General features: G+C 35.5%; 1 protein-coding gene across 1 annotated transcript; it reads left to right on the top strand.

Moving 5' to 3' along the window:
* Nucleotides 1-1,254: 1,254 nt before the first annotated feature.
* On the top strand, nt 1,255-25,213 carry gpsm2l (G protein signaling modulator 2, like). The gene is made up of 14 exons (XM_055188917.2): nt 1,255-1,439; nt 13,042-13,263; nt 13,346-13,481; nt 13,790-13,929; nt 14,486-14,609; nt 15,839-15,954; nt 17,126-17,281; nt 17,371-17,479; nt 17,660-17,798; nt 20,704-20,780; nt 20,883-21,071; nt 21,276-21,429; nt 24,161-24,387; nt 24,475-25,213. Exons 1-14 carry the CDS (start codon nt 1,435-1,437, stop codon nt 24,625-24,627), a joined length of 1,947 nt encoding a protein of 648 aa, XP_055044892.2. The 5' UTR covers nt 1,255-1,434; the 3' UTR covers nt 24,628-25,213.
* The last annotated feature ends 702 nt before the right edge of the window (nt 25,214-25,915 follow it).

The following is a 25,915-nucleotide window of genomic DNA, read 5'->3' on the forward strand; positions in this document are numbered from 1 at the left end:
ACCATTTTCAAAGCCAGGCTAAAAACACACGTATTTAAAGTGGCCTTTACTGTGTCTTAACTGTCCTGTCCCGTTTGTCTGTAGTATATTGTCTTTTCTTGATTCTGTCTTAAATTTCTGAGTACATCTTTTATTTATATTATTTTATTATTTTGTGCACTATGTACAGCACTTTGGTCAGCGCGAGCTGATGTTTTAAATGTGCTATATAAATAAATTTTACTTACTATTAATTTTAGTTTTTTTGTTTTTGTTTCCGTTTCATTTTGTAATTACTATTTCTTGATATCTGAAATATTATTTTTAAAAATTGACAACAAAATAGCAATCTTAAAGTACATTCTGATCTTTTTATATAATTTTATTTATCTTAATCTTATATCACATCAAAAATGCTTACCCAGCAATTTAATAAATTATTAGTGGATCCAATAGTTGCAACATTTTGCAGTAAGATTCATTTGATCGAATCCGTCTTTTGGTCGTTCATTGAACCGACTCAATGAATCTTTTGAGTCATCCTTCAATATTTTTACTGTAATTTGGCACAAATAGACAGAGGCGGACACTACTTGAGTACTGTGAGTAAATTTTCCAAGCATCTGTGCTTTATCAGAGTGTTTGTCTTGGGAATTTTTTATTTTATTTACTTTACTAAAAAATGTTCACTACATTCTAAAGCATATCATAATGTGTATTCCTTTTATATTGCATATTAAAATTGATTTAATACCTAATTACATAAAAAATGTGTATTTTTACTTTCTTGAGTAAAAGTACAAAAGTACTTTTTACTAAAGTAAAAGTACAAAAAATAGGCTACTAGATTTAAATGTACTTAAATATTAAATATAAACCAAAAACTTGAAATTATGAAATGTAGTAGAGTAAAAATTATGGTATGCTTTGGAATGTATGTTTTCCAAAGAAAAACACTGATAAAATACGAATACATGAAAATTTACTTTTATGTAGAAAGTAGTGCCCGCCCCTGCAAATACACCGTTTTTTAAACAGTAAATCTACTCATAATAATATTCATTTTAATTAATTTATTATTAATAAATGTTACTTATTATTATTGAATTTTATCAATATTTTACATTGTTCCCTCCTCACAGTTTTAAAACAAAAAAATCTACAAACGCAATGCGAATCAATTCTATAGAATCATTCTAAAGAGCCGACTCAAAAGACTCGTGAATCAGGCACAGAGGCGTGGCGCTTTAAAACTCCTGTGTAATGATTGGTGTGCCAAACCAGAGACGTTTTTTCTCTTTTCCGAAAAAAGTTAGGAAAGGAAAGTATCTTGAGAAAACATGGCGGAGTAAAAGATTGAGAAGTTTTGCGATGCTTCCTGATAAATCATAAACTCCCGTACCGCAGGAGATGTAGCGCGATTACAGATATAAAGCTGTATAGATCTGACAGTGTATGAGGTATGAGTTACATTGATTTATTTGTTTCATATCTCTGTGTTTGTGCATGTACAGATTGCCAAAGGCGTTCACCACTAATGGGGATCAAACTACTCTTAAATATTCTTACAAAATACGCATTTCCTTTCTTATTGTTTAAGTTTAAGTCGTTATTATTGTCGTACAAAGATCTTGGAATCTTACTAGTCAACATTTATGTCTGTAATGTATAATAAAGACACGTCAGTACAAGGTGAGGTGTTTTGGACGTGCATGGGGCGATCATATGACAGTTAACATCTGTGTGTAAACAAAGTTGTGATTCATTCGTTGAATTTAAATGGATAAATGTCACGAGGTCACACCAAAATAAAATATGCGAAACTATCTTTTATTCCCCAATGGAAAATTACTGTAGTATACTTTAGTGTTTACTAGTAAACGTCTGTAGTTCTATTTATACTAAAATTCTTAGATACTTTTGTGAACTTCTCTCTAGTAAATAATAAAGTATAATACAGTGTTTACTAGTTTATCTATTTACTATAGTTAATACTACTGAATAATTTAATGTACATTAACATATTATAGTTATTACTATAATATATAACAGTATACTACAATTTACAACAGTTTAACATCGTAAAACTAATGTATAACACGTAGTAAAAATAATTTTGTGCATTGTGGCAGTTTAGCAGGTTGCGATTCTCAGTACTGCAATGCAAAGAAAATACATTTTTAAATTTCTATATTAATGCAGAAAAACGATCATATAATGGTTATACCTAGTCTATTAAAGTATAGTAGTTTTTTGTATAATTCATACTTTATATTATATTAAAAAAAGTATAAAAGTACAGTGAAATATACAGTAGCGATTTTGAATTGCCTTTATTATATAGTTCTGTCATTTTTATCGCTGTATTGTAGTAATAAAAATCTAATGACAACCGTCATTAAAGGTTCACTGTGTAGAATTTTACCGCCATCTAGCAGTGAGATTGTGAATGGCAACCAACGACTATGTCCACAGCTCACCCCTCCCTTCTGAAACGCATAGTGAAGCTACGGTAGCTGCCACAGGACAAACGTGTCATCGTCTGAGACAACGTAGTGTAAAAATGCGCTCTATAGACGGTTTCAGCAGTAACAACATCAACAAGCGGCTTTCGTGGAAAACGCGTAACATCCGGTAAACTCTGCTAAGAATAAATAACAACACAGTCCTTTTAAAGTAGTTTATTTATATAACAAGCAAAATAAACAACACATAGATTACCTAGGAAACCAAAACATTTGTTATTTTCGATGAGGCATTTATTCAAGAGTTTAGTTTAGCAACTAGCCAGACCATTAAACAAACAAAAACCGGAAGGGCAGTTTGTCCATTTAGGGCTACTGTAGAATAGGGCTAGGCAAAAAAATAGATTTTTCGATTAATCTTTTTTTTACGTGGTCAATTCAAAATCGATTCTCAAAGGCCACAAATAGATTTTTTTCCATATTTATTTTCGCAAACATTGAACGTAAGATTTACATTAATCTACATTAATCACCTTGCGCGATGTTACCAAGGTGGGAGAGGCGAGCCTTTCATTCATTCATTCATTCAGTCTATATTCTAATATATTCTAATATAATATAATATAATGTTTTATTAATCGAAAATCGAGTGTAAAAATCATCAGAGAATCGAAACCGAACCAAGAATCGAACCGATTTGATAGCTTGTGAATCGAATCGATCTGGAACATCTGAATCGATACCCATCCCTACTGTAGAAACATGATGGCGACTTCCATGTAAGGAGACCCTCGGTGTATGTAGATAAATACAAGTAATAAAAACAATACAGTTCATTTTGTAAGGTCTTTATACACTACTGATAATATAGTTATTTATATTTTATTGGATTTCTGTCAAGAGATCCTTCTAAAAACACAATGAAATGAAAGAATGAAAAACAAATGTCAAAGTAAAACATCTGGAAGAAATACATTAATGAAGTAGAATTTGTTTAATTGTCTTGAAAATAATGCCATTATAAAATCATGACAACAATCATTGACTTTATAAAAGGCAGAATTACTTTATATTTGAAGGTAAAATATGAACGTGTTCTTCTCCCAAAGCGAATACTTGTCTCATTACAAGCACTTTTCCAAAGTTCCCTGTGTTCAGAAACCTCCAGTGGGATTTTATGAGGAACACCTGGATAAGATCCGAATAACAGACTGCACACAGCAGCCCTTGTGTCTACACTGCCAGTTAATGAACAATTTAATGAATCGCAGTTATTTAAAGAGCACAAGGGCCTGTGTTTTATTCTTGTGAAAGAATGACCTTATAATCCGGGCTATTACTGTACACAACGCTGCTTTCAACCGTCCAGACTATTTCATTACGTGACTCAGTGTTATTATGAAACTAAAGAAAACTTTATTATACAAATATAGATGTTGAATATTCCCAGTTTGCTTCTGTATTGTGTAGAGACATTCAGAAAGCAAAATGAATCACATGATTGGCTTTAGTGAACTTCTAGACATACAGTATGGCTTGAGCTTGATGAGCTTGAAACACTGTGTTTTGGCCAAATGTGATCAAAGTGTTTATAAATCATATCAAACAAACTTGCTGTTGACATTTGTTTCACAAAACCTGGCAGAGAGCATGCATGTCTTTTCCTGAGTATTATAATATTGACAATTGGTTGTGTTTATACAATGCCTTTAGAAGTCTGTTCAGTACAGGGAATTCCTGAAAAACAAACACGTATGAGTTCTGCGTGGTATTTCTTGAAATATGTTTAGTTATATTCGTTTTTTGCTATTCTTTCACATACAACAAAAGCATTCGATGATATCCTCCATTAAAAAGCCAAAAGTTTTGATGTCTTCTAAATCTTTGAGTATTGAGATCCATAGCAGATAGGAAAAATTTTAACCAAAAATATATTTTTAAAAAGAAAAGTTTGTTTCTCACACAAAGCTTCACACATTTTTTAGGTTTTCGAATGAGAATTTTCCGCATATATAAATATAGAGCAAGAAAGTCAAGAGTTGTTCATCTCTTTCCTCAGAGTTCAGTCTGATGTGTCACCATGCCTTTAAATGAAACTCCGTCCAATGGAAAACATTCGTCAAGATTGCTAGTTTCAGTCTTAATTTGTGTTTACCAGACATTTGTTTTTCTCATACCTTAACATTATCAAACACATTTCTGTGTTACATCAAACTAAAAAAAATACAATATTAACCTTCTCTGTCTTTGATATAAGAATGGTTGCATAAGAAAGTCAGAAGACCTTTAAATTAATTTGTTTTGTGTGTGTGCACATGCGTGTGTGTGTGTGTGTGGTAGAGACCAGCTCATGTTTCTTACAGATATTTCTTTACTCCTGCCGCCTGTCAGATGCTGATTGTTTCAAAGGCGGTTAATACGACCATCCGCACTGTTTTTCGTTCGTCAATTCATTTACCAACTTACTTTAGTCTTCACTGCTGTATTTTGTTTTAAACGTGGATTCCTACTATGCGTTTAAATGGATGTGATTGCAAAAGACGAGGAACAAACCTTCCATGTCCGTTCCAGGTAGGAGAAAAAACCTGTTTTGCTGTCCTGTACACAAATGGTTGAGTTAAAGTTTTGTTTACATACTTTACCGTAGATCTTACCGTAATATTCATCTTGCGTTCCACTGCCTGCTAACGCAACTCAACTAAACTAAAACTACATTTCTTGCTGCTTAAGTTAAAAAAGTTATTTTAAAAAGCATGTGTGGTGGTTACAGTAGCAATAGATTTGATCATTTGTCCATAGGCACCAGGCAGTTTGTTTTTCCATCAGATAAACTGGGTTGAAATTTAATACATGACCTGCTGGTTGAAGCTGGAGAATAAGGGCTCGGATTAGTTGTGAGATCTCCTCGGTGTAAATTTTTAATAGCCACGTTTAAATATTAAAATAAGGGGTCATCACTTGTTGGTACTGTTTTGCTTATGTTGTTTGGAGGGTTTTTCCACTTTTATTGACGGGGATTGGCATGAATTGCTGATTCCAACCTGCTTCCACGGGTAGAGCATTACAGCAAGACTTAAACAAGGATCTAAAGAAACCGTTCATAAGAAATTAAAGTTTGCGTCATTATTCAGTCTCTTCCATCTTATTCACACCCATATGATTTTCTTCTGTGGAACAAAGCAGGGCGTTTATTATGTTAATACTTCTGTTTATCGTAAAACAAAAATCTACAGTGAATGAGCTGTCATGCTTTAAAATAGACAAAAAAGATCTAACAAAGCAGTCCATACAACATTTGTGTTATATTGAGGCTTTCTATAGCCATTTGTGAGAGAAACAAGTTAAATGTGAGACTTTTAAAACGTTTAAATGCTTGCATTCGCAGTTAAAGGGATTGTTCATCCAAAAATGAAAATAATGTCATTAATGACTCACCCTCATGTCGTTCCAAACTTGTAAAACCTGCGTTCATCTTCAGAACACAGTTTAAGATGTTTTAGATTTAGTCAGAGAGCTTGTTGACCCTTTATTTCAAATCTATGTACGGTATACTGTCCATGTCCAGAAATTAAATAAAAACATCATCAAAGTAGTCCATGTGACATCAATGGGTCAATTAGAATGCATTGTAAAAAATCCGTAGAAATTGCAGTTGCCGGTAACTTACCGTAGTTTCACATTTATGTTATTTACTGGCAACATTTTGTTCAAAGTTAAATGAACATTTAACATTCACAAGTCTCTGTCTTTACAGAGTAAAACTAAAATAACAGCATCAAGCAAAACATTTTGGGAAACAAAATCTGAAGCAAAAAACAAAAAAAGGTTGATGATGATTTCTGGTTCCCAGAATGCTTTGCACGAGGCTGTTATTGTATAGTTTTATTCTGTAATGATAAAGACTTGTTATTAGGGATGTAACGATTCAATCACGATTCAATCGCGGTCCTCATTAAAAATGCCTGTCTGAAATCGATTCTGAATCGCAAGGCTGCGATTCTTTGTTTTATGCACAGCTTGTGCCTGTTTTACGGCATTTGGTCAGTAGGAAGTCCTTATCAATCTAAAATCATTATGAGTCAGAGTCGTTTATAACGTGCATTTAAAAAAGCAACACTCGTTAAACAAAATCATTCAAAATATTCTTTATTATCATGAAAATACCTGAAACAATTTGAAGAACAGCGTATAAATATTCATGTGTAGACATTTCCTGGAATAGCGTTTGTAATGATACTTCTTGTGTGGCACAAAGGCAGTTTCTGCACGGGAGCGCCCTCTGGCGTTCGGATGTGCCGGGATTCCACCGTAATTCATTCAAATTTATTCATTGAGAAAACGCGCATTTGCACGATGAATCGTTACACCCCTACTTGTTATTTAAAATTTATTTAACTTTGAACAAACTCTTGCCAGTAAATATCCTAAATTTAAATCTACGGTAAATTACTGGCAACCCAGCTGCAATAACATTGTAATTTCTACAGAATTTTTTTACAGTGTGTGTTGAAGCATCCAAAATACATTTTGGTCCAAAAATTACGACTTTATTCAGCATTGTCTTCTCTTCCGCGTCTGTTCTGAAGTGCATGCGCGAGACTAAAGTCATGTGACGCGGCTGACGTGTTATCTGGTGCGCCCTAGCTGTTTTTTGTGTGCGCCTAGGCTTCGTTTACAGTCTGACGGAGACGCACGCTGTAAGTTTGGAAAAAAAACTTGCCAAACATGTCTGGGGATAACACGTCATCCGCTGCAGTTACGTGACTTTAGTCTCGCGCATGCGAGGAAATGTTACGCTCCTTACCATTTGAAAGATTCGCTAACAATGCAATGCTAACAGGAGTTAACTTACAGGCTGTGAGTCAAAACAGGCGGTATTATGATAATGTCGGTCTTGTCCATGTAAACAGGCCCAGGACATAAACTTTTGCCTACACAATCATTGGGTTTGTTCCTTTTGCATATTGTTAACATGTACTAATACACACTTATACACTAAAGGAAATGTAAAATCGTAAATCTGACGATAGTTGCTCTTTAACTCAAACACACAAATCAAGTCGTCACACCCTGTTTTCATAGCATCTAATAACTAACTTAAACCAAACTTATTATGCCAATAGCACTGGCTTATATTAAGATCTGTCAGTGCAAGTTATTTTATTTTAAGAAATAAAATTTATTATTTATTTAAAGCTCACGTAACACACGCTGTTTCTGCATTTCTGATATTAATCTGGAGTACCTATGGAGTAGTATGACATCCTTTATATCTCTGAAGAGTCTTTAGTTTAATCAGATTTATAAAAGAAAGATTAGCTTTACCGAATCATTCCGATCACGTACGAAAAAAAGAAGAAGGAGGAGTTATAACACGGGCGGAGCGAGTAAGAGACAAACAACACAATACAAAACTGTTTTAACTTATGATTCATTACATGTTCGTGTCATTTATATAATATACACGCGCCTATTTCCAACATAAGACAGAAGTCTTACTTACCACGTGTAACTCGTCATGACCCGGTTCTGAAAATCTACCGCATCAAACACACACGCAAAACTCCGCTGCTAATCCGGATAATAAACTATATCCATTGTTTCCATTTGGCTGGTTGTCTTCTCCTTTCATCCAAAAACTCTCTTGTTGTTGTGACTTTGTTGACTTTTGATATTTAACAAGGCTGAGTTGCTTGATAATCTGTTAGCTAGCTCTAGAGTCTCCCTCTGACTGACGGCTGGGCGGGGTTTTCCGGGGGAAGTTTTCCGGCGGAAGCCCATATAAAGAAGTGATACGTATCGAAAACCCCGAAACGTCAGTTAGAACCGTAATCGAAAAAAATTAGCTGAAACTTGTATGAACCCTGGCGAAGTGCATTCGGCACAGAAATACTCTGAACACGCCCAACTGCATTTTTGACACTTTGCCTACGTTTAGCATGAGGAAACAACTCTATAACTGTGTTAATAAGTCAGAATGCTTGAAATACCATTAAACCCCCCCTGTAAAATGTATTTAAAAAATTTTTTTTGGTAGGGCTCGTGTCCCATTTGTTTACATGGAGGGCGTGATTTATAACCTACTGTAGCCAACCACCCAGAATTTGTGTTGAAACAAGCCAGAATAGGTTTATTTATAACCCAACAGTTGGTTCAGTCCAATATTTACCTAACCGTAGATTAAAACAACCCAACATCCTGCTGTTTTAGTGAGTATTAAAGAGCTCATGACATCATAGGAAGTGTGAATTACTGTCGTACATGCATGATACAAGGATTTCTTCAAGGATAAAGAAATAAACACGTGAACGCTGTCAACCTTGTGCTTGAGGACACTGAGATCAAAGCGTAGGATTTAACCCTGTCTAATGGATTTTCCCAGCGTGGCCTTGCATGACTGTTTCTGTGGCGGAAGTTCACGAAGCCCAAACGTTATTAAAGAGTTACATTACAGACTTGCTGGTTAAAAATGGAAATATGGTTGGTGAAAACCAAGCTTTCATGTACAGAAACTCTTATGGTTGTCGAATACATTACATGACAATAATCTCTCTGATGGTTCAACCATAATTGAAGTTGACGCCCGCCATCAGGTGTCCGTAGGTGACACATACATGTTGCATGTGTTTTGGCTAAGCTTCCTGTTGACCCTGTGCAAAACATTTTGGTTACTAAAGCCTTGTTTGCTTAAGCTGCAGAGCAACATGGAGGCTGGGATAGGTCTCTCAGAGGGGGGTGATCTTGGATTTGGGCTTATTTTGAAAGAGGTCAGTCAGTTTATCATGTGTCTTAACGTGAGGGAGTCAAAGCGATGGGTCTTAGGCTGTACCCCATGGAGAATTAAAGGACGTATCCATCACGGCCGAGGGGCGAGGGTCATCCGTAAAATTGAGATGTCGGTCTCTAGATGGTGCTTTAGATGTCATAATGATAAAAAGGAGAAGAGGTAAGATTGTAGTAATGTCAAGGTGTTATTGTGCTGTTGTTATATTTTTAGTGCGTTACTATGCTGTTGCTAGGTGGTTGCTAGGTGCTAAGCCTAAGTCAAATAAGTTCACCCGGCCTCTACAGTACTATGGGGGTGAAATAAAGGTGAAGTGTTAGCGCTTGTAAGTGTTTAAGTATTACTTCATATATATTTTTTTATTTTATTTGTTAAAAAAAAAAATTATTTGTTGTTGACATGGTTGTTAAATAATTATTTTTATACACTTTTTATATTTTATTTTTGTAGTAATAAAAAGAGGGAATAGATTGGGTAAAGTAAAACATGAGAATGAAACGGTAACATCAAAGAAACATTTAATTATACTTTTATTCAAAACATGCCCTAACAAATCCTAACAAGACATAATGCAATATAGCTTTGAACAATAAAACTCTTCCTCTATTTCTAAGTTTAACAACATTGCACAAACAGATATTTTGTGGCTTGCATGTGTTTTTTATTTTAGTCATGTTGTGTAGCTCCGCCCAGAGTAACGTTTCATTGTTTCAAATATATCAGACATGACTTTTATGTAAAAGATGTCAAATACGAGTTTGATTTTTGTCACTTTATTAACTAAATAATTTACAGTCAGTCTCACACATATTCAATATTCATTGCCAAAGTTCAGATTTGCTCTCAGAGTTGTTTTTTATTCCAAAACATGACTCATTTCTTGCACTGCCTTTACTCATGAGTTCATCTGATTGTGTGTATGTGTGTACCTACTTATATTTTGGGCACAGATTTGTACCCAAAAGTGAGCAAAACCTGAACAAAACCTCCCTTTGGGGATGTTCTCATTTGTAAAAGCGCTATAGAAAATATAGTAAATAAAGTTTGCTTTTAAATTGTAAAAAAAAGTTTTCGGTTAGAATTAGGTTATAAACATGCTCTATAAATACAATAGAAGTCTATATAATATCTTCATTTAGATACCTTTAAACTAGATTAGTATGTAGATTGAAGCCTATTCCTTTCAAAGTAAAATCAGTTTGAAAGATTGACTTTAGTCAGTTCTGCTGTCTCTTGGTTAAGCAATTTAAGATTGATTTTACATTTGTTGAACTTGTGTATAGATGGCATTTGATGTTGCTGTTATTTTCTCATTTTCTTTTCCAACTTGATCAACTTCACACCATTTTTATACATCTTGTTGCTTGAAAGTTTCCAGTATTTTTGTGTGTTGGTGTTAATTCTCACATGAATATGGGTTATTTCCAGCCTTATGTTTAAAGGTGACGTAGAATGTAAAACTGTATTTACATAGATTAATAATACGAACTCGGCACATGGTAATGACATAATAATCGTGAGCCTCAAACGTGATTGTTTCCTTCTTATGTAAACCTCGTGCAGGCAAAAGACCGCTGAAAAACTGGCCAATCTCAACATAACACCAACTGTGACGTTAGAGTCGAGATGTAACATTAAATTACATATTCAATTAAGTACAATGTTGTTACAATGCTAAAAATAAAATTGTGACTGCTGAGTTAGCACTATATGCTAGTTAATGCTATGCTAATGTTTAGGCTGAAGTTTTACTATTGACGTTACAGTAGGGCTGTCACAATGATTAAATAATCGCCTCATTGCGACTGTTTGACCTCATCAAATGATTTCAGATCACCACAATGATTGCACATCTCTTTAAAAACCACAAGGGGGGGCTGCAGCATGTGTATAAATAAGACCGTATCAGATGGCGCTCCTTAACTGACAGTGTAACGCGGATTTTTAGTTTTTGAAAGATATATTAATTCATTAATTATTTAATTGTAACTATGTGTTATGTGCACCGATCTATATAAATGACTGGATTGCGCATAGAACGCTTAACGTAACAGCGTGAGGTGAAGCCAGCGCAGAGTTCGAGCCGCCATCTTGGTATACCCAACCGGCAGAGGATGTCATTGACTTCCATTCAAAATCATGTTTTAAATTCACGCGCCTTACATGGTATCAGTCACGCAAGATTATTTTTAGGATATGTGTACATAAATTAACTGTTAATTCTGGTGTTATTTGCAATGTTTATGTTTTAATCGGGCAGGAAAATGGATTTATAAAAAAACGTTAAGGTGAGTGTGTCTGCTGCGCTCTGTTAATGACACGGGTATAAATAAAGTTTTTTTGACATTCAGCTACACGGTCAGCATTATTTCTCTAAATAAGTTTAGGTAACTTGTAAGTTTAGATAACATAAAACCAGCAAATTATTGCATGCACACAAGGTACAGTACAAAGTATGATTATTTATTTAGATTTCAGAATGAGCACGTTTGCTATTCTGCGGTCTGTCTGGTGATCTGATACTGTAATGAAGATGAATGTATAATAACTGATTAAAAACTAAAATGTACAACTTTCAGTAAATAACTATGTACATGCTTAGGACGTTTGTGTTGTAATAATGTACAGGGTAGCTTCAGATATGAAAAGAAGACTAGTAAAGTGATGTTTTATCATTAAAATCTGATCGCGTCCATTGATTTAATAGAATGTTTGGGTATACCAACATGGCGGCGGTGGCTTCACAGTTGTGACGTCATGCACAATCCAGTCATTTATATGGATCAGTCGTTATGTGTATTAGTATTTACTGCAAGAAGATTTAATTTAAATAATCACAATAATGTGTGAAAATGTTTCATGAACAAACAAAAAAATTTATGAGAATTAAATGTCAAAACAATAAAACATGCAATTAATCGTCATAACCATCACAATTTATTAGACAATTAAAATTTCATAATCGTGACAGCCCTACGTTATAGTTACGTTTTGCAGGTCCATATTAAAAAACACAAACTTATCACTCAGAAATGTCCATTAACAATCTCCAAACAATTGATTACTCAAATTCTATATCTCCATCTGATACAGACTCAAACATAAGGTCTGTTTACACACACAGAGCTACTGAAAGGAGCTGCTCCGACAAACAGCCAATCAGAGCAGAGCTTCTCATTATTATTCATGAACCTTTCAAATAAGGTAATAATAGATAATTTCATTCTAAGGGTAAATCCTAGGGATGGAAATGGACATTTAAAACCGTCTGAACAATTTTTGCACTTAATTAAGGCACATACCTTCTATGTAGATATCAGAGAACAATTTAACATATTATTTCAATGTATTCTTTGGCACCTTTAATATGTAAAATATATGAATAATGAGTAATATGAGTATAGCATTTACCTTTTTGCATTTGGCAGACGCTTTTATCCAAAATGACTTGCGGTGCATTCAAGCTATACATATTAACAATATGTGGGTTCCCTGTTACCCAACCATGACATTTGCGTTGCTAGTGCAACGCTCTACTGAACGCAGTGCGCTACAAAATTTAGCAATTTATACACACTAAAAAGGTTATTGTCAACCCAGCGTTGTGAAAAAAGGGACAAACCCAACAGTTGAGTTAAATTTTTTTTACATTTTTTATAAAACAACCCAGCATAAGATAAATAAATTACAACCTAATGTTGGGTTTGTCCATTTTTGACCCAACGCTCCATTTTATACAAATCCACATCTGATCGGCAATGTTCTGCAGCAAATACCATTCAGTGTTTTATTTCTCTGTACCGCCCCCTGCAGGATGGAGGCTTCGTGTCTTGAATTGGCTCTGGAAGGTGAGCGCTTGTGTAAAGTTGGCGATTACAGCGCAGGTGTGTCCTTTTTTGAGTCGGCCATCCAGGTGGGCACAGAAGATCTGCAGATATTGAGCGCCATCTACAGTCAACTGGGCAACGCCTACTTTCACCTGCACGATTACAACAAAGCACTCGAATATCACCGCCATGATCTTACCCTCACCAGGTCTGGATCTCACAGTTTTAACACTTGTCTCTATTAGATTTTATTTGTAGATTATATATATATAATGATGTGGACTCTTCAGGACTATCGGAGATCAGCTGGGAGAGGCTAAAGCTAGCGGGAACCTCGGAAACACATTAAAGGTTCTGGGCCGCTATGATGAAGCAGCACTTTGTTGCCAAAGACACCTGGACATTTCCAGAATGCTTCATGACAAGGTGAGAACACGAAAGACAAAAAAGTAAATATCTGTTGTCATTTATTCACCCCATACTATAGTAAAACTTTATTTTAATTCTTTTCATACAGCCAAACTTAAAATTATGATCAAACAATGTGCCTCACATTTCCTTTTGTGTTTAGAAAATAATGACATGAGGGTGAGTAAGTGATGGCAAAATCTTTGGTAGACTTTAAATTATGCTTAAACTATTTATGCTTATTCCTTAAAAATGTATTTGAAATGACAATCACACTGCTGTGTATTATCTGTATGTCTGTGTGCCTGTGCGTGTGGTTTTGGTAGGTGGGGCAGGCTCGAGCCCTGTATAATTATGGGAACGTGTACCACGCCAAAGGGAAGAACATATGCTGGAGTGGTATGGACCCTGGAGATTTTCCGGAGGAGGCGCGTATTGCTCTAAAGAAAGCGACTGAGTATTACGAGTGAGTATGTGTTGAGGAAGACAAAGCAAGCCAACATTTCATATTTCCTTGGTTTTAAAGACATAGTTCACCAAAAACAAATGTTGTAATCATTGAGTTCCCCCTTGTAGTGTTCCAAACTCTTATGACTCATGAAGAAAGAGCAACATTCAATTTACATTTATGAATTTGGCAGATCCAAAGCGACCTACATTGCATTCAATCTATATTATTAGTAACTAATTAGTTACTTTTTTGAGGAGTAACTTTATATTGTAATGCATTACTTTTAAAATTAACTTTCCTCTACACTGATGGTGGACAGCGTACAACTTTCTGAGGGTGAAAACTAGGACTGTCAGTCAGGCAGTAGACATGGTTGGGGCTTTATCAGTGTGACATCACATTGACAAGAGAATCATGTCTAATAAGACTGCTTTGGTTTAATGGGTATTAAAAAGTAGTGGGTGGACATTTATGTCACAGCACCTTGCAAAAGTGGATTTTGCATAATAGATGTTCTTTAAGCATTGTTTGACTCCTTCATCTTCTTTGTCCTCTACCTGCCGATGTAAAGAGCAAATCTGATCATTGTGAAGGAGTTATGTGACCGAGCGGCACAGGGCAGGACCTATGGTAACCTTGGCAACTCGCACTATTTGCTGGGAAATTTCCAAGATGCTGTTCTTGCCCATGAGCAGGTATTCATACTGCGTTTGTTTGATAGACGTAAACAAACTGTGGCAAGCCCAACACAATTATTGGACTAAAGAATACAGTAAATAATTGTGTTTGTGTACAATAACAAAAAAAAAACATACATCTAAGAATACATACAACAGAATAGATACTCTATGAAGAACTGGGTTGTTTTAACCCATGCTTGGGTAAAATATGGAAAACCCCGACCTTTAACCCACCAATTGGGTTGGGTTTCTCCATATTTTATCCAACTATGGGTTACAACAATGCATCATTATGATATACAATGCTTAACAAATTTATTTGACCATGCCACAGCTGCCCTAAACTAACAGTATTGGTGATAACAAAAATCATTTGTTTATGTTTGCGTAGTGTTTTAGTTTTTGTTAAGAAAATCTGAAAAAAATAGTAAAGCGCTTTATTATTTTTTATAAGTTTTAATGGTTGAATGTTACTCTTAGCTTTTCTCAGCAGTGAAAAATTAATCAAACGTGCCGGATCAAGTTTGTGTTTAATACGTAAATTCAGTTCATTAAGCCTGTTCAAAATGATGAAACTATGAGAACTGATCAAAGTGCCTTATGATTCTGGATAATCTTTAAGACAAATTGACAGGTGCTTTAATAAATTTGTTAAGCACTGTATATATTATAATTATATTAAATATAGTGAGTACCTTTTAAAAAGCATTGAAAATGGTAGTTAAACTATCAAACTAACTAACAATGATGATGCATTAGTAGTTACATTACAGCACTAGTCATGATATACATTAGCACACAGGCTTTTGATTTATGTATTACGTTTTAAAATTAGGGCTGTCAAAAGATTAATCGCGATTAATCGCATACAAAATAAAAGTTTGTGTTTGCATAATATATTTGTGTATTGTGTGTAATTATAATACACACAAACATGTATACATTTAAGATTTTTTTTTATTTATGTATGTATATATTTATATAAAATATAAACACACACACACACACACACACACACACACACACACACACACACACACACACACACACACACACACACACACACACACACACACACACACACACATATATATGCATGCATGTGTGTGTATTTATATATACAAAATAATTACACACAATACACAAATATATTATGCAAACACAAACTTTTATTTTGTATGCGATTAATCGCGATTAATCTTTTGACAGTCCTATTAAAAAAGAAATGTATGCTTTTTTTACAGCGTCTCCTCATTGCAAAAGAGTTTGGCGACAGGTCTGCGGAGAGGCGAGCGTACTGTAACCTTGGAAATGCTTACATTTTCCTCGGGCAGTTTGAGGTCGCAGCTGAACATTACAAGTCAGTTGAACATTTTATTGGTACAGTTTTATTTTATTTTTAGACATGACTGTACAGATAGACAAGAAAGGAAATGTTGAAATGTTAAAATGATCTGCTATACTGTGAGCTGGATTCATACTTGCGGCTCACGTTAATGACTTAATGAGTTAACTACCAGGCCGCAGCTCCATATGGCACCAATTTATAAATTATGGTTGAAGTTTAAATAAGAAGTGATTCTAAGATGTACTTTTATTTGAAACAGATGAATGACTTTCATGAAAGATCCGAAATAAAAGAGGGTGAATAATTTCTATATAATTTCTTGTAGTATATTGAGGAAATTACATTTAGCGAATAAAATCGGAGGATTGTAGGATTAAGTTTTAATATCCAAATACTATAGTGGTTTTGTGGTACAGCGAGGGTATCAAATGGTTATAATTTGTACTTCATAGGGCTGTCACGGTTATGAAATTTGGCTGACGGTTAATTGTTTAGTAAATTGTGACCGTAATGACGATTAATTGTCTCTTTTATTGCTTTGACATTTAATTCTCATACATATTTTTGTTCATGAACATTTCTTCACACATTGTTGTGATTATTTAAATGAAATATTTTGCAAGGTTTACCTGGCAGTACATATTAGTACACATAACAGATATTTAAAAGTAATTATTTAATAAATTTATTTTTCAAAAACACAATAAACACAATAAAGTGTCTGAAAAAAAAACTGAAAATAAAAATGCAATCAAAATAAACTGACTATACTAGAACAGGCCATAAATAGTAGCCAATCCTACTAAGGTCATATAAGTACTGGACCACATGTCTGTAGTGGTTGCAAAAAAATCAATTACTGCAGCTCCCCCTTGTGTTTTTAGAGAGATGTGCAATCATTGCGGTGATCTGAAATCATCGCGATGAGGCCAAACAATCGCGGTGAGATGATTATTTAATTATTGTGACAGCCCTAGTACTTTAAAATGTAAAACTTACTATATTAATCTACCATATGGCCACTATAGAGCTACACTTCTGAAACTATTCATTTGATTTTTGTCCTAATGTGTACCATGGTAATACCATAGTACTTCTTGTTAACTGTTTTGAGTTCAGTATGAACTGATTTTTGCATTGAGGATGTGTCATGAGGTCACTTTAACATCTGTTTGTCTTGTAGGCGTACATTGCAATTGGCCCGGCAGCTGAAGGATCGGGCTGTTGAAGCTCAGGCCTGTTACAGTCTGGGAAACACTTACACTTTACTGCAGGACTTTGAGAGAGCTATAGACTATCATCTCAAACATCTCACCATAGCTCAAGATTTAAAAGACAGGTACATACACAAGTTTTTTCTTTTGGGGTGAAAATAAACCAGACATTACTTGGCAGTTTTCATGAGGTCTTGCTGTTGGATGTGTGTAGGATTGGAGAAGGCCGGGCTTGTTGGAGTCTAGGGAACGCCTACACCGCACTTGGAAACCACGAACAGGCCATGAGCTTTGCCCAAAAACATCTGGAGATCTCGAAAGAGGTGTGTCCGTGTGCTCATGTGAAAGATAAGATGGGAAGATTTTTTCCTCTCGGCACAGGAAATGTTTTGATGCTCCTCTGTTTAGACCCCGGCGTGCAGGACCCATTCAGTTTGTTTATGTTATCTTGTGTATCACTTTCCTTAATGTTGTTGGTGTTTACGTGTATTTGTGCGGCTCAGATCGGCGACCGCAGCGGAGAGCTGACGGCCAGAATGAACGTATCGGATCTCCAGCTGGTTTTGGGTCTCAAACAAAATAATTCAAACATAAACAGCCCGACCTTCATAGAAAGGCTGCCGTCTGACAGCAGTCCACCTGGTAACCACACACACACACACACACACACACACACACACACACACACACACACACACACACACACACACAAACCCTTTAAATAAAATCTCCAAACCAAATCATGAATCATGCATTTTAAATATTGAAGACATCTTCACATGTCCTTAAGTTGTTTTCAACATGCTTTACTGTGTTTGTCAGAACATGTACAAGAATGTGGTATAAACTATAATAAATGTAATTATTTGTACAAAAACAGATTTAAAACATACTGCTTATTATGTTGGTAACGGCAATGATAAGTTAAAAATAAATAAATAAAAATTAAAATAATACAAGTATACAAAATAATGTTTAAGATAAAACAATCCTTTAAATGATGCAATAATTGAAAACAAAACATTAAGAAGGAAATCTAAAAAATAACATATGGATACCACAGTCAAAAGTATAATATATTGTCACTTTACTAATAGTATTAACATGCACTGGTATTTAAGTGAGGGTTTTAAATTACTTTTGACACTTAAGGGGATCGCACACCGGCCGCGCAGCTCAGCGCCGCGCAGCGTCGCGTTGCGCCTAGGAGAACTCGGAGGTATTGTAAACCGGAAGTGCACTTTAAATAGCGCGAGCTTCGTCAGATAGCGTCTAATTCAAAATGTAAAATATACGTTAGCAGCCAATGTTAATCATTAATGATGTGGGAAAATATGATGTTATTTAATGTTAAACTATGTGAGTGGCGCTCTGTGGCGCAACAGGGATTAGAACAACTTCCTGAGTCACAGCTAGGCGGCGCGGACAGGCGCCACCTGTCGGCGCCGGTGTGCGTACACTCATAGAAAACAATGTGTTACATTTTTTTAGAACGGCGCGGCGCTGAGCTGCTCGGCCGGTGTGCGATCCCCTTTACTTTCGTTGCCATATTAAAGGGGTCCTTTTGTGCATTTTCACATTTTCTGTCTAAGCATACAAAGGTCTCCATGTTAAAGCTCAATGTCCAATTCACAGAAAACACTTCAAGAACTATGACAAAGGGCTTATTTGGACTGGGACAATGACAATTTTGTGTCCGTATGGTTCAATTCAATGTAAAAGGGTTAAAATTTCAAAATAATTTTGCTGATTTCTTGCATTCTCTTTTTTGAGGACCAAGTCTGGTTTTATTTAATCTTGAAATAATATTTGAGGGATAATTGCAAAAATGTCAATGTGGTGTAACCGGTCTGTGTCAATTTGTGTAACTAGTATTTTTTTAAATGAAAATATAAATATATTAATAAAAAATGTGGAATAAAATATAATCATCTAGTTTAGTGTAATTATGATTTTTTTTTTACATCATTTGTCAAAGATTTTTTAGAAAACAGAGCTGTTTTCAGCATATATCAGGACAAATATTACAAAAACACATTAAAGTTTACATTTAAAAATAATTAATTAATAATTAATAATTTACATTTAGAAATAACTAATAAAATGATATTTTAAATAGATTTTTTAATGATTACGCTTACATGTCATCAAGGTGGATAAAATATTTAATATTTCTCATTCTTTGGCGCAATTGGCGGTTACACCATTTGACATTTTCAGGTCCATTCATTCTTAACTTTCATAAAAATGGTGCAAATGTAATGTTTATTGCATAAAATCAACGTACATACAATATGTGCATTGAAATAAACCTGATGCATGCTTTTAAAACAAGTTTTTTAAAAAGATTTTTTAATTATTTTATCTTGCCAAACCATTTTTGTCACTGACCCGACTACAATGATTTTCTACATTTTTTTTTTGAACAACCAAGCATGAAAGACTTTTCTAGTAGATGCCAAAAAAAACCAATCAAGACTTTGTATAAGGGCGTACCAAGTAAAAACGAATTACACTTTCATAGTGTTCTTAAAGTGCTCTATTTTCGCACACTAAAACATGTTAAAGATAATCTTCAGAACATCTAAGTGTACTTCTTTGTGCTATTTTGAGTGCTAAAAAGGTGCTAAAAAGGATTTAAAAAATGTACGGTACCACTTGTAGTAAACTTGAACACTTTTGTTTATGAAAGTTGGGGTTAAGTTTGATACAGTACAAGTGTTAACTAAATACATGTTTTAATACAGAGATGGTACAGTATGTTAAAAGCACATTTTAGTTCATATTCATGGTGACTCAAAATAACACAACTAAATATACATAGATAATCTTAAAACCATATTAAGAAGTACTTAAGGAGAATTTTTTAAGATATTAAGTAAAAAAAGTGCTTGAAAACTAAGTAGAGCACTTTTTATACATTATGGAAGTGTACTACTTTTTTACCTGGGATAAATAATGACGTTTAAAAAAGTAGTGATTGTGAAACATAACACTTCTTATTGCACATTTAAAATGCATATTGACTGACACGAGGAAGAGTGTGTATAATAAGACTAACTAAATAAAATCTTAAAGGGATACTTCACCCAAAAATATAAATTCTGTCACCATTTACTTACCCTTATTTTCTTACAAACCTGAATAAATTTCTTTGTTCTGCTGGACACAAAGGGTAGATATTTCGAGCAATGTTTGTAACCAAGCCTTTTCTTAAGCACCATTGACTTCCATAGTATTTTTTCCTACTGTGGAAGTCAATGGTGCTCCTGCTTCCTGCTTGATTGATATTTAGTTATTAATTACAGACGTGAATAAAGGTTCGTAACAACTTAAGGGTAAGAGCTTTTGTATAGCTCAGTGGTAGAGCATTGCGATAGCAGTGCAAAATGTAATGGGTTCGAACCCAGTGAGCACACATACTGATAAAATAATGTGTTGTAATGCACTGTAAGTCACTTTGAATAAAGTGTCTGCAAAACATGTAAATGTAAGATATTTTTGGGTAACTTATAACAGTAGACTCACGGTACCTCTGGTTCTGTAGATGAAAGATCCAGAGGCAGCAGAAGACTCAGTATGGAGAACATGGAACTCATGAAACTCAGCACTGACAAAAATATGGTGAGATATTTAACACACAAAAGATACTCAAATGCAGATACTTAAACTTCTTTCACTTTTTAATAATAGTACAAGTCTGCATTTCTGTTTACTCCGGGACAGTCGGGTGAGGAGAATACATCCCCACAGCAGACCAAAACACCAACTAAATCATCCATAGCCAAGACATCTTCCAAACTTTTCTTCATCAATCGCTTCAGTAAGAAGAAACACAAGCTGAATGGATCGAATCCCGATACGACAGCAGAAAACAACAGTGGTGACCCACCATCACCCAACCTGGACACACAGGTACAGGCATTAGCCAAACATTTCAAATAATTTGACAGAATAAATGACTCATTTCTGCTTTAACATGCATTATTGGGCCTATATTAACTGCATTTTATTGGTACTATCCACCCTTTTTTTTGTACCATGCTTTATTTTTGTTTCAACTTTGTGTGTTTTTTGGCTAATTTTGGCTCTTTGTTTTTTAATGATGCTCTTCCACAGCGTGCTCCAGACACACTGGGTGACGACGGCTTTTTTGACCTTCTAACCCGCTTTCAAGGCAACCGTATGGATGACCAGAGGTGCACTTTAGATGCAAACCGTCCTCCTGACCCCTCCCCTTCCTGTGAAACCCCACCCATAGCCTTGAGGAAATGTGAGTTAGCAATTCCTTACCTACTATACTTACATGTTCAACCTTACTGTAATGTTTAAATAAGTTGTGTTTATATTGTTTTGCAATGACAAAAGTTAATTGGTTTTAGCTGTATGTGATTTAAAGTTTAATGTTAAATGTTTATGCAAATCAGAAGTGATGGATTTAGATGCTCTGTTTTTATTGATTTAATAGCTGAGAATATTGGACTAATGTGGGCATAACTACTTAGCGTGGCACTACATACATTCAAACTAAATATTAAAGGCACGATATTTAAGATTTTGCATAAAAATATCCAAACCCACCAGCAGAGTGTTATGCATTTTTTTATCATGGGCACTTACAATTCTTCATTTTAACTAGCGTAACATCCCGCCTCATTGCATCGCCTGTCAATAGTGTAATGTCTGCATTATCCTCAGTTTCTGCTTTTACTACCATAGACAGAAGTCATAGTTGTGTTCGATTTGTATGTGGAAAGTATTGCGATAGGGCTGCACGATAAATCGCATGCGATACCACACGCATCACGTCAGTAATGCCGGTTCCTTGATTAGTATTAAATCGCCAACAGCTGCTTTCGGATGGCGCGACGTTGACTGCACGGAGCCGTGGTTCCCTGACAAGCTGGGCCATATCGCATACATATCGCCGGCGATACGTCCGCGATAATTAATGCGAAATTGCCCCGATTGTCAGTGAACTACGGCTCTGTGTAGTTAAAGCTGCTCCATCTGAAAACAGCTGATGGCGATTTAATACTAATCAAGGAACCGGCATTACTGACGAGATGCGCGTGACAAACACATGCGTTTTATCGTGCAGTCCTATATTGCGAGAGCCATTCGATAGCAGTACTGTCGTGTAGCTCTTGTGATGTCATATGCTGATCGATCTGCGCAGTGCCACATGCAAAATTAGTAGGGATGCACCGAAATGAAAATTCTTGGCCGAAACAGAAAAAGAGGAAACCAAGGCCGAAAACTGAAACACCAAAATAATGCTAATTATTAGTACCATTGCATTTATGGCTATGACTGTGTACTAACTTTACTAGAGGTGTGACGGATAACAAAACTCACGGTTCGGATCACATTACAGTTTTTGAGGCACGGATCAGATTATTTTTCAGATCAGCAAAAAAGGGGTGGGAAAAATCCAATAACAAATAAAGAAATTACAAAAAATTACAACAAAAAAGAAAGTTGCACATTAAGTAAGGTCTGAAATTAGCATTAGGTACAGAAATCGAATTAAATGAATCATAATACTGTCTTTATTGTATAAATTAAATATGATTATTATTTTTTTTAAACTACAGAAGTGATTTTTTCTTTGTCTTGGGTTGTTTGATTAACATTAATAACACAGACCTAAGTAAGTTAATTGAGGTTACTGTCTCTTTAAGACCAAATAAGCACAGACGGGTTTCTGATTCTAACCTATACATACACTTAAGACATAAACAAATGTTTTTTTTTAGAAAATAATACTGTGGAGATCATTTTGTTTGTATGTGTCCTGTCAATAACAGAAAGATTTTATGTTCGCTTGTTTTTTAAAACGCATCTCTCCATGTGTGCACTTTTGAGTGCACTTAAACGCGCGCGCACACACAGACAGTCGCTCCACACATTACGTTGTTTTTCATTGCTCTATTCGACAGATGTATTTTAATTGATTACATTTTGAGACACAACTCTCTCTAAAGTTTACACATCAAGAGTTCTGATCTTTGAAGATCGTAGGGATAATCATGTCTGACTGGAGCTGGACCGGACACATTCAACCGCATGTGCGTCGGTGCATACAGAAAACTACTCACTTTAGCGGTTAAATTGTTTAAAATCACTCGAATCTTTTGGGCCATTTTCGGCTTAAAATTTTTTTGGTGGCCGAATTTTCGGTGCATCCCTAAAAATTAGTACAGGTAGTTGTAGCATCTAGCACATCACTCTGTTGTTATGTTTATCAAGCCAATCTGTTGGCTTATGTTATAACATAACTTGATTTTATTACATAATCCATGAACATGTACTCCCGCTGGATGGATTTTCATTGGCACTTAGGGTAAAGATGACAACTCCCATCATTCTTTCACAGTGTCATCAAGCTATGCCTTTAACAGTCCCTCCAGAAAAACGTGATTGTGCGATCGCGCGATATATTGCATAATCAGCCAAAGTCCGCATATTTATGCGGGGCTGCAGTTTTTCCAAATACGACGCACTTTCGCCGCATTAATTACATATTTCCGCGCACAAAATATGCGTGGCTTGCATGATTTCATAATCTCTGCATTTTCGTAGCAAAAAGTCACATATATTAGCAGAAAGTTGAAAAATGTTGCATTTACTTCCCAAAAGCGCAGCCGTGTCCTCTATTGCCATGGGAACGTTATGAAGTGATGTGATTGTGACGTGAACATCATTGCAGCTTTTGCAAGTTCCGCAATTTTCGCAAATTCACGCAATTCCATCGGATAAATTGCATAAATATCCCGCATATTCCATCGGATTTTTTAAGAAAACGTGCCGCAAAATCGAGGATTTTTGCCCGCAATAATCACAAAAAAACTCTGCATTTTTCTGGAAGGACTGCTTTAATTGCGGGAATTACATATTGCGCCTTTAATATATAAATGAATTGTGTAAGCTGAATTCGGCTATTAGGCCAATAGCATTTTTTTCTGCCTATGCCACAATGTGCTGTTTTTTCCCTCATTCAGCTACTTCCGAGTCCGCAGCGGACGCCTTGGCACAGCCCGGGCACTTACTAGATCTGCTGGCGAGTTCACAGAGTCGTCGGCTAGACGAACAGCGGGCCAGCGTGGACAGTCTGCCGGGTCTACGGCTGGACCAGCGACACAGTCAGGATGTCCTCAGCAAACTCATGGCCTCTGCAGATAGCAAAGAACCAGAAGAAGACTTCTTTGAAATGCTAATAAAGTGCCAGGTCGGTAGCCTAGACACACGAGGTGACTCTTTGGGGTTGTGAGTTTCCCGTGGTTTTTGACGTTCTCAAAACTCTGGTTTGTTACAGGGATCAAGGTTAGATGATCAGAGATGTGCTCCTCCACCTCCTCCATCCAGAGGCCCTACGGTCCCAGACGAAGACTTCTTCAGTCTTATTCTCCGTTCACAGGCCAAAAGAATTGATGAGCAGCGAGTCATCTTACCCGCAGACCAATCCTGACTTATCTCAAGATGAAGCTGGTATACTGAGGCACTATTAGACCAAATATGTTTGGGATCTTGTGGTTTTATTTGTGAATCAATGCCTTTCAACACATTGGAAATCGGACACTACGAGATGTTTCTCTTCCTGCCTAACATGAAGAATTTTGGAGAAGGTGATGAAGTACAGGAAGAGTTTAACATTTGAGTTTATTTGTAACATTGTCTTGGGTTTATCTCAAGATTTCACGTTCTGAACTGGATTTAAGTGAGGTTTCATCTGAATCGGATCAAAACCGCCGTCTCTTCCTCAGGGATGTAATACAACGCACTGAAATGTGTTTCATTCACCTGGTTAACTGGACGTAATCACAGCTGATATTGGACAGTAGACTTGAAGTAATTTTATATATTTTAACACTAAACTCAGTATCATTTCCTAAAAACCCTTGTTTTATTTTGATCTTTTTTACTTGAATTGTTTTATATTACTGTTTAATATCAAACAACCCGTATTTTACATTTGAAATGTTTTGGATAAGAAAAATCTGGAAATTATATGTACAGTATACATAAACGTATTTGTTCTGGAACTGATATAAGAATGAGTTGACTTTATTGCATTTGAGTATTTCAAGTTAATTGAAATTACAAATGTACAATTATTATTTATTTTTAATTTTGTCATGACCCTCATTTTGTTTCACACCCATGAGATGACCGTAAGGCAGCTTTGTAACTAATCTGTGTAATTAAGATATTTTTGATGAGATGCCACTTAACAGCTCACATCTATGTTTATATATGTCTATGGCTGACACCCAACCCCCGTATATTTAACGCATACATGCGCTGCTTTCGTGAATATTTGTCGGAGACTAACCTTAAGTATATTAAGTATATATATATAAAAATACAAAAACTATTCTTGTTGCTTCATAAAATGAAGATTGAACCAACGAGTCACATGGACTATTTTTAAGGTCACGTTTTTCGTGATGGCATTTTTTAAACTTTAGTTAGTGTGTAATGTTGCTGTTAGAGCATAAATAATGCCTGCAAATGCAAAATGATAAAGTTCAATGCCAGAATTTGCTTTTCAAAGCCTACAGCGAACGGCCAGTTTGGACCACAGCCCTCTACTTTCCTTTTTAATGACGTCAATATAAGAGTGGTTTTGACTAAACTCCGCCCACAGGAATACGTCAGTTGCCAGCTAAGCTCAAATGGCTCTGGTTAAGCTAGGCTGCTATCGAATCACAACACACTAAACAAACTACACAATCAGAACTTATTACGTATTTCTG

Source organism: Misgurnus anguillicaudatus, chromosome 13 (genome assembly GCF_027580225.2).
Source record: "Misgurnus anguillicaudatus chromosome 13, ASM2758022v2, whole genome shotgun sequence".
NCBI classification, from domain to species: domain Eukaryota; kingdom Metazoa; phylum Chordata; class Actinopteri; order Cypriniformes; family Cobitidae; genus Misgurnus; species Misgurnus anguillicaudatus.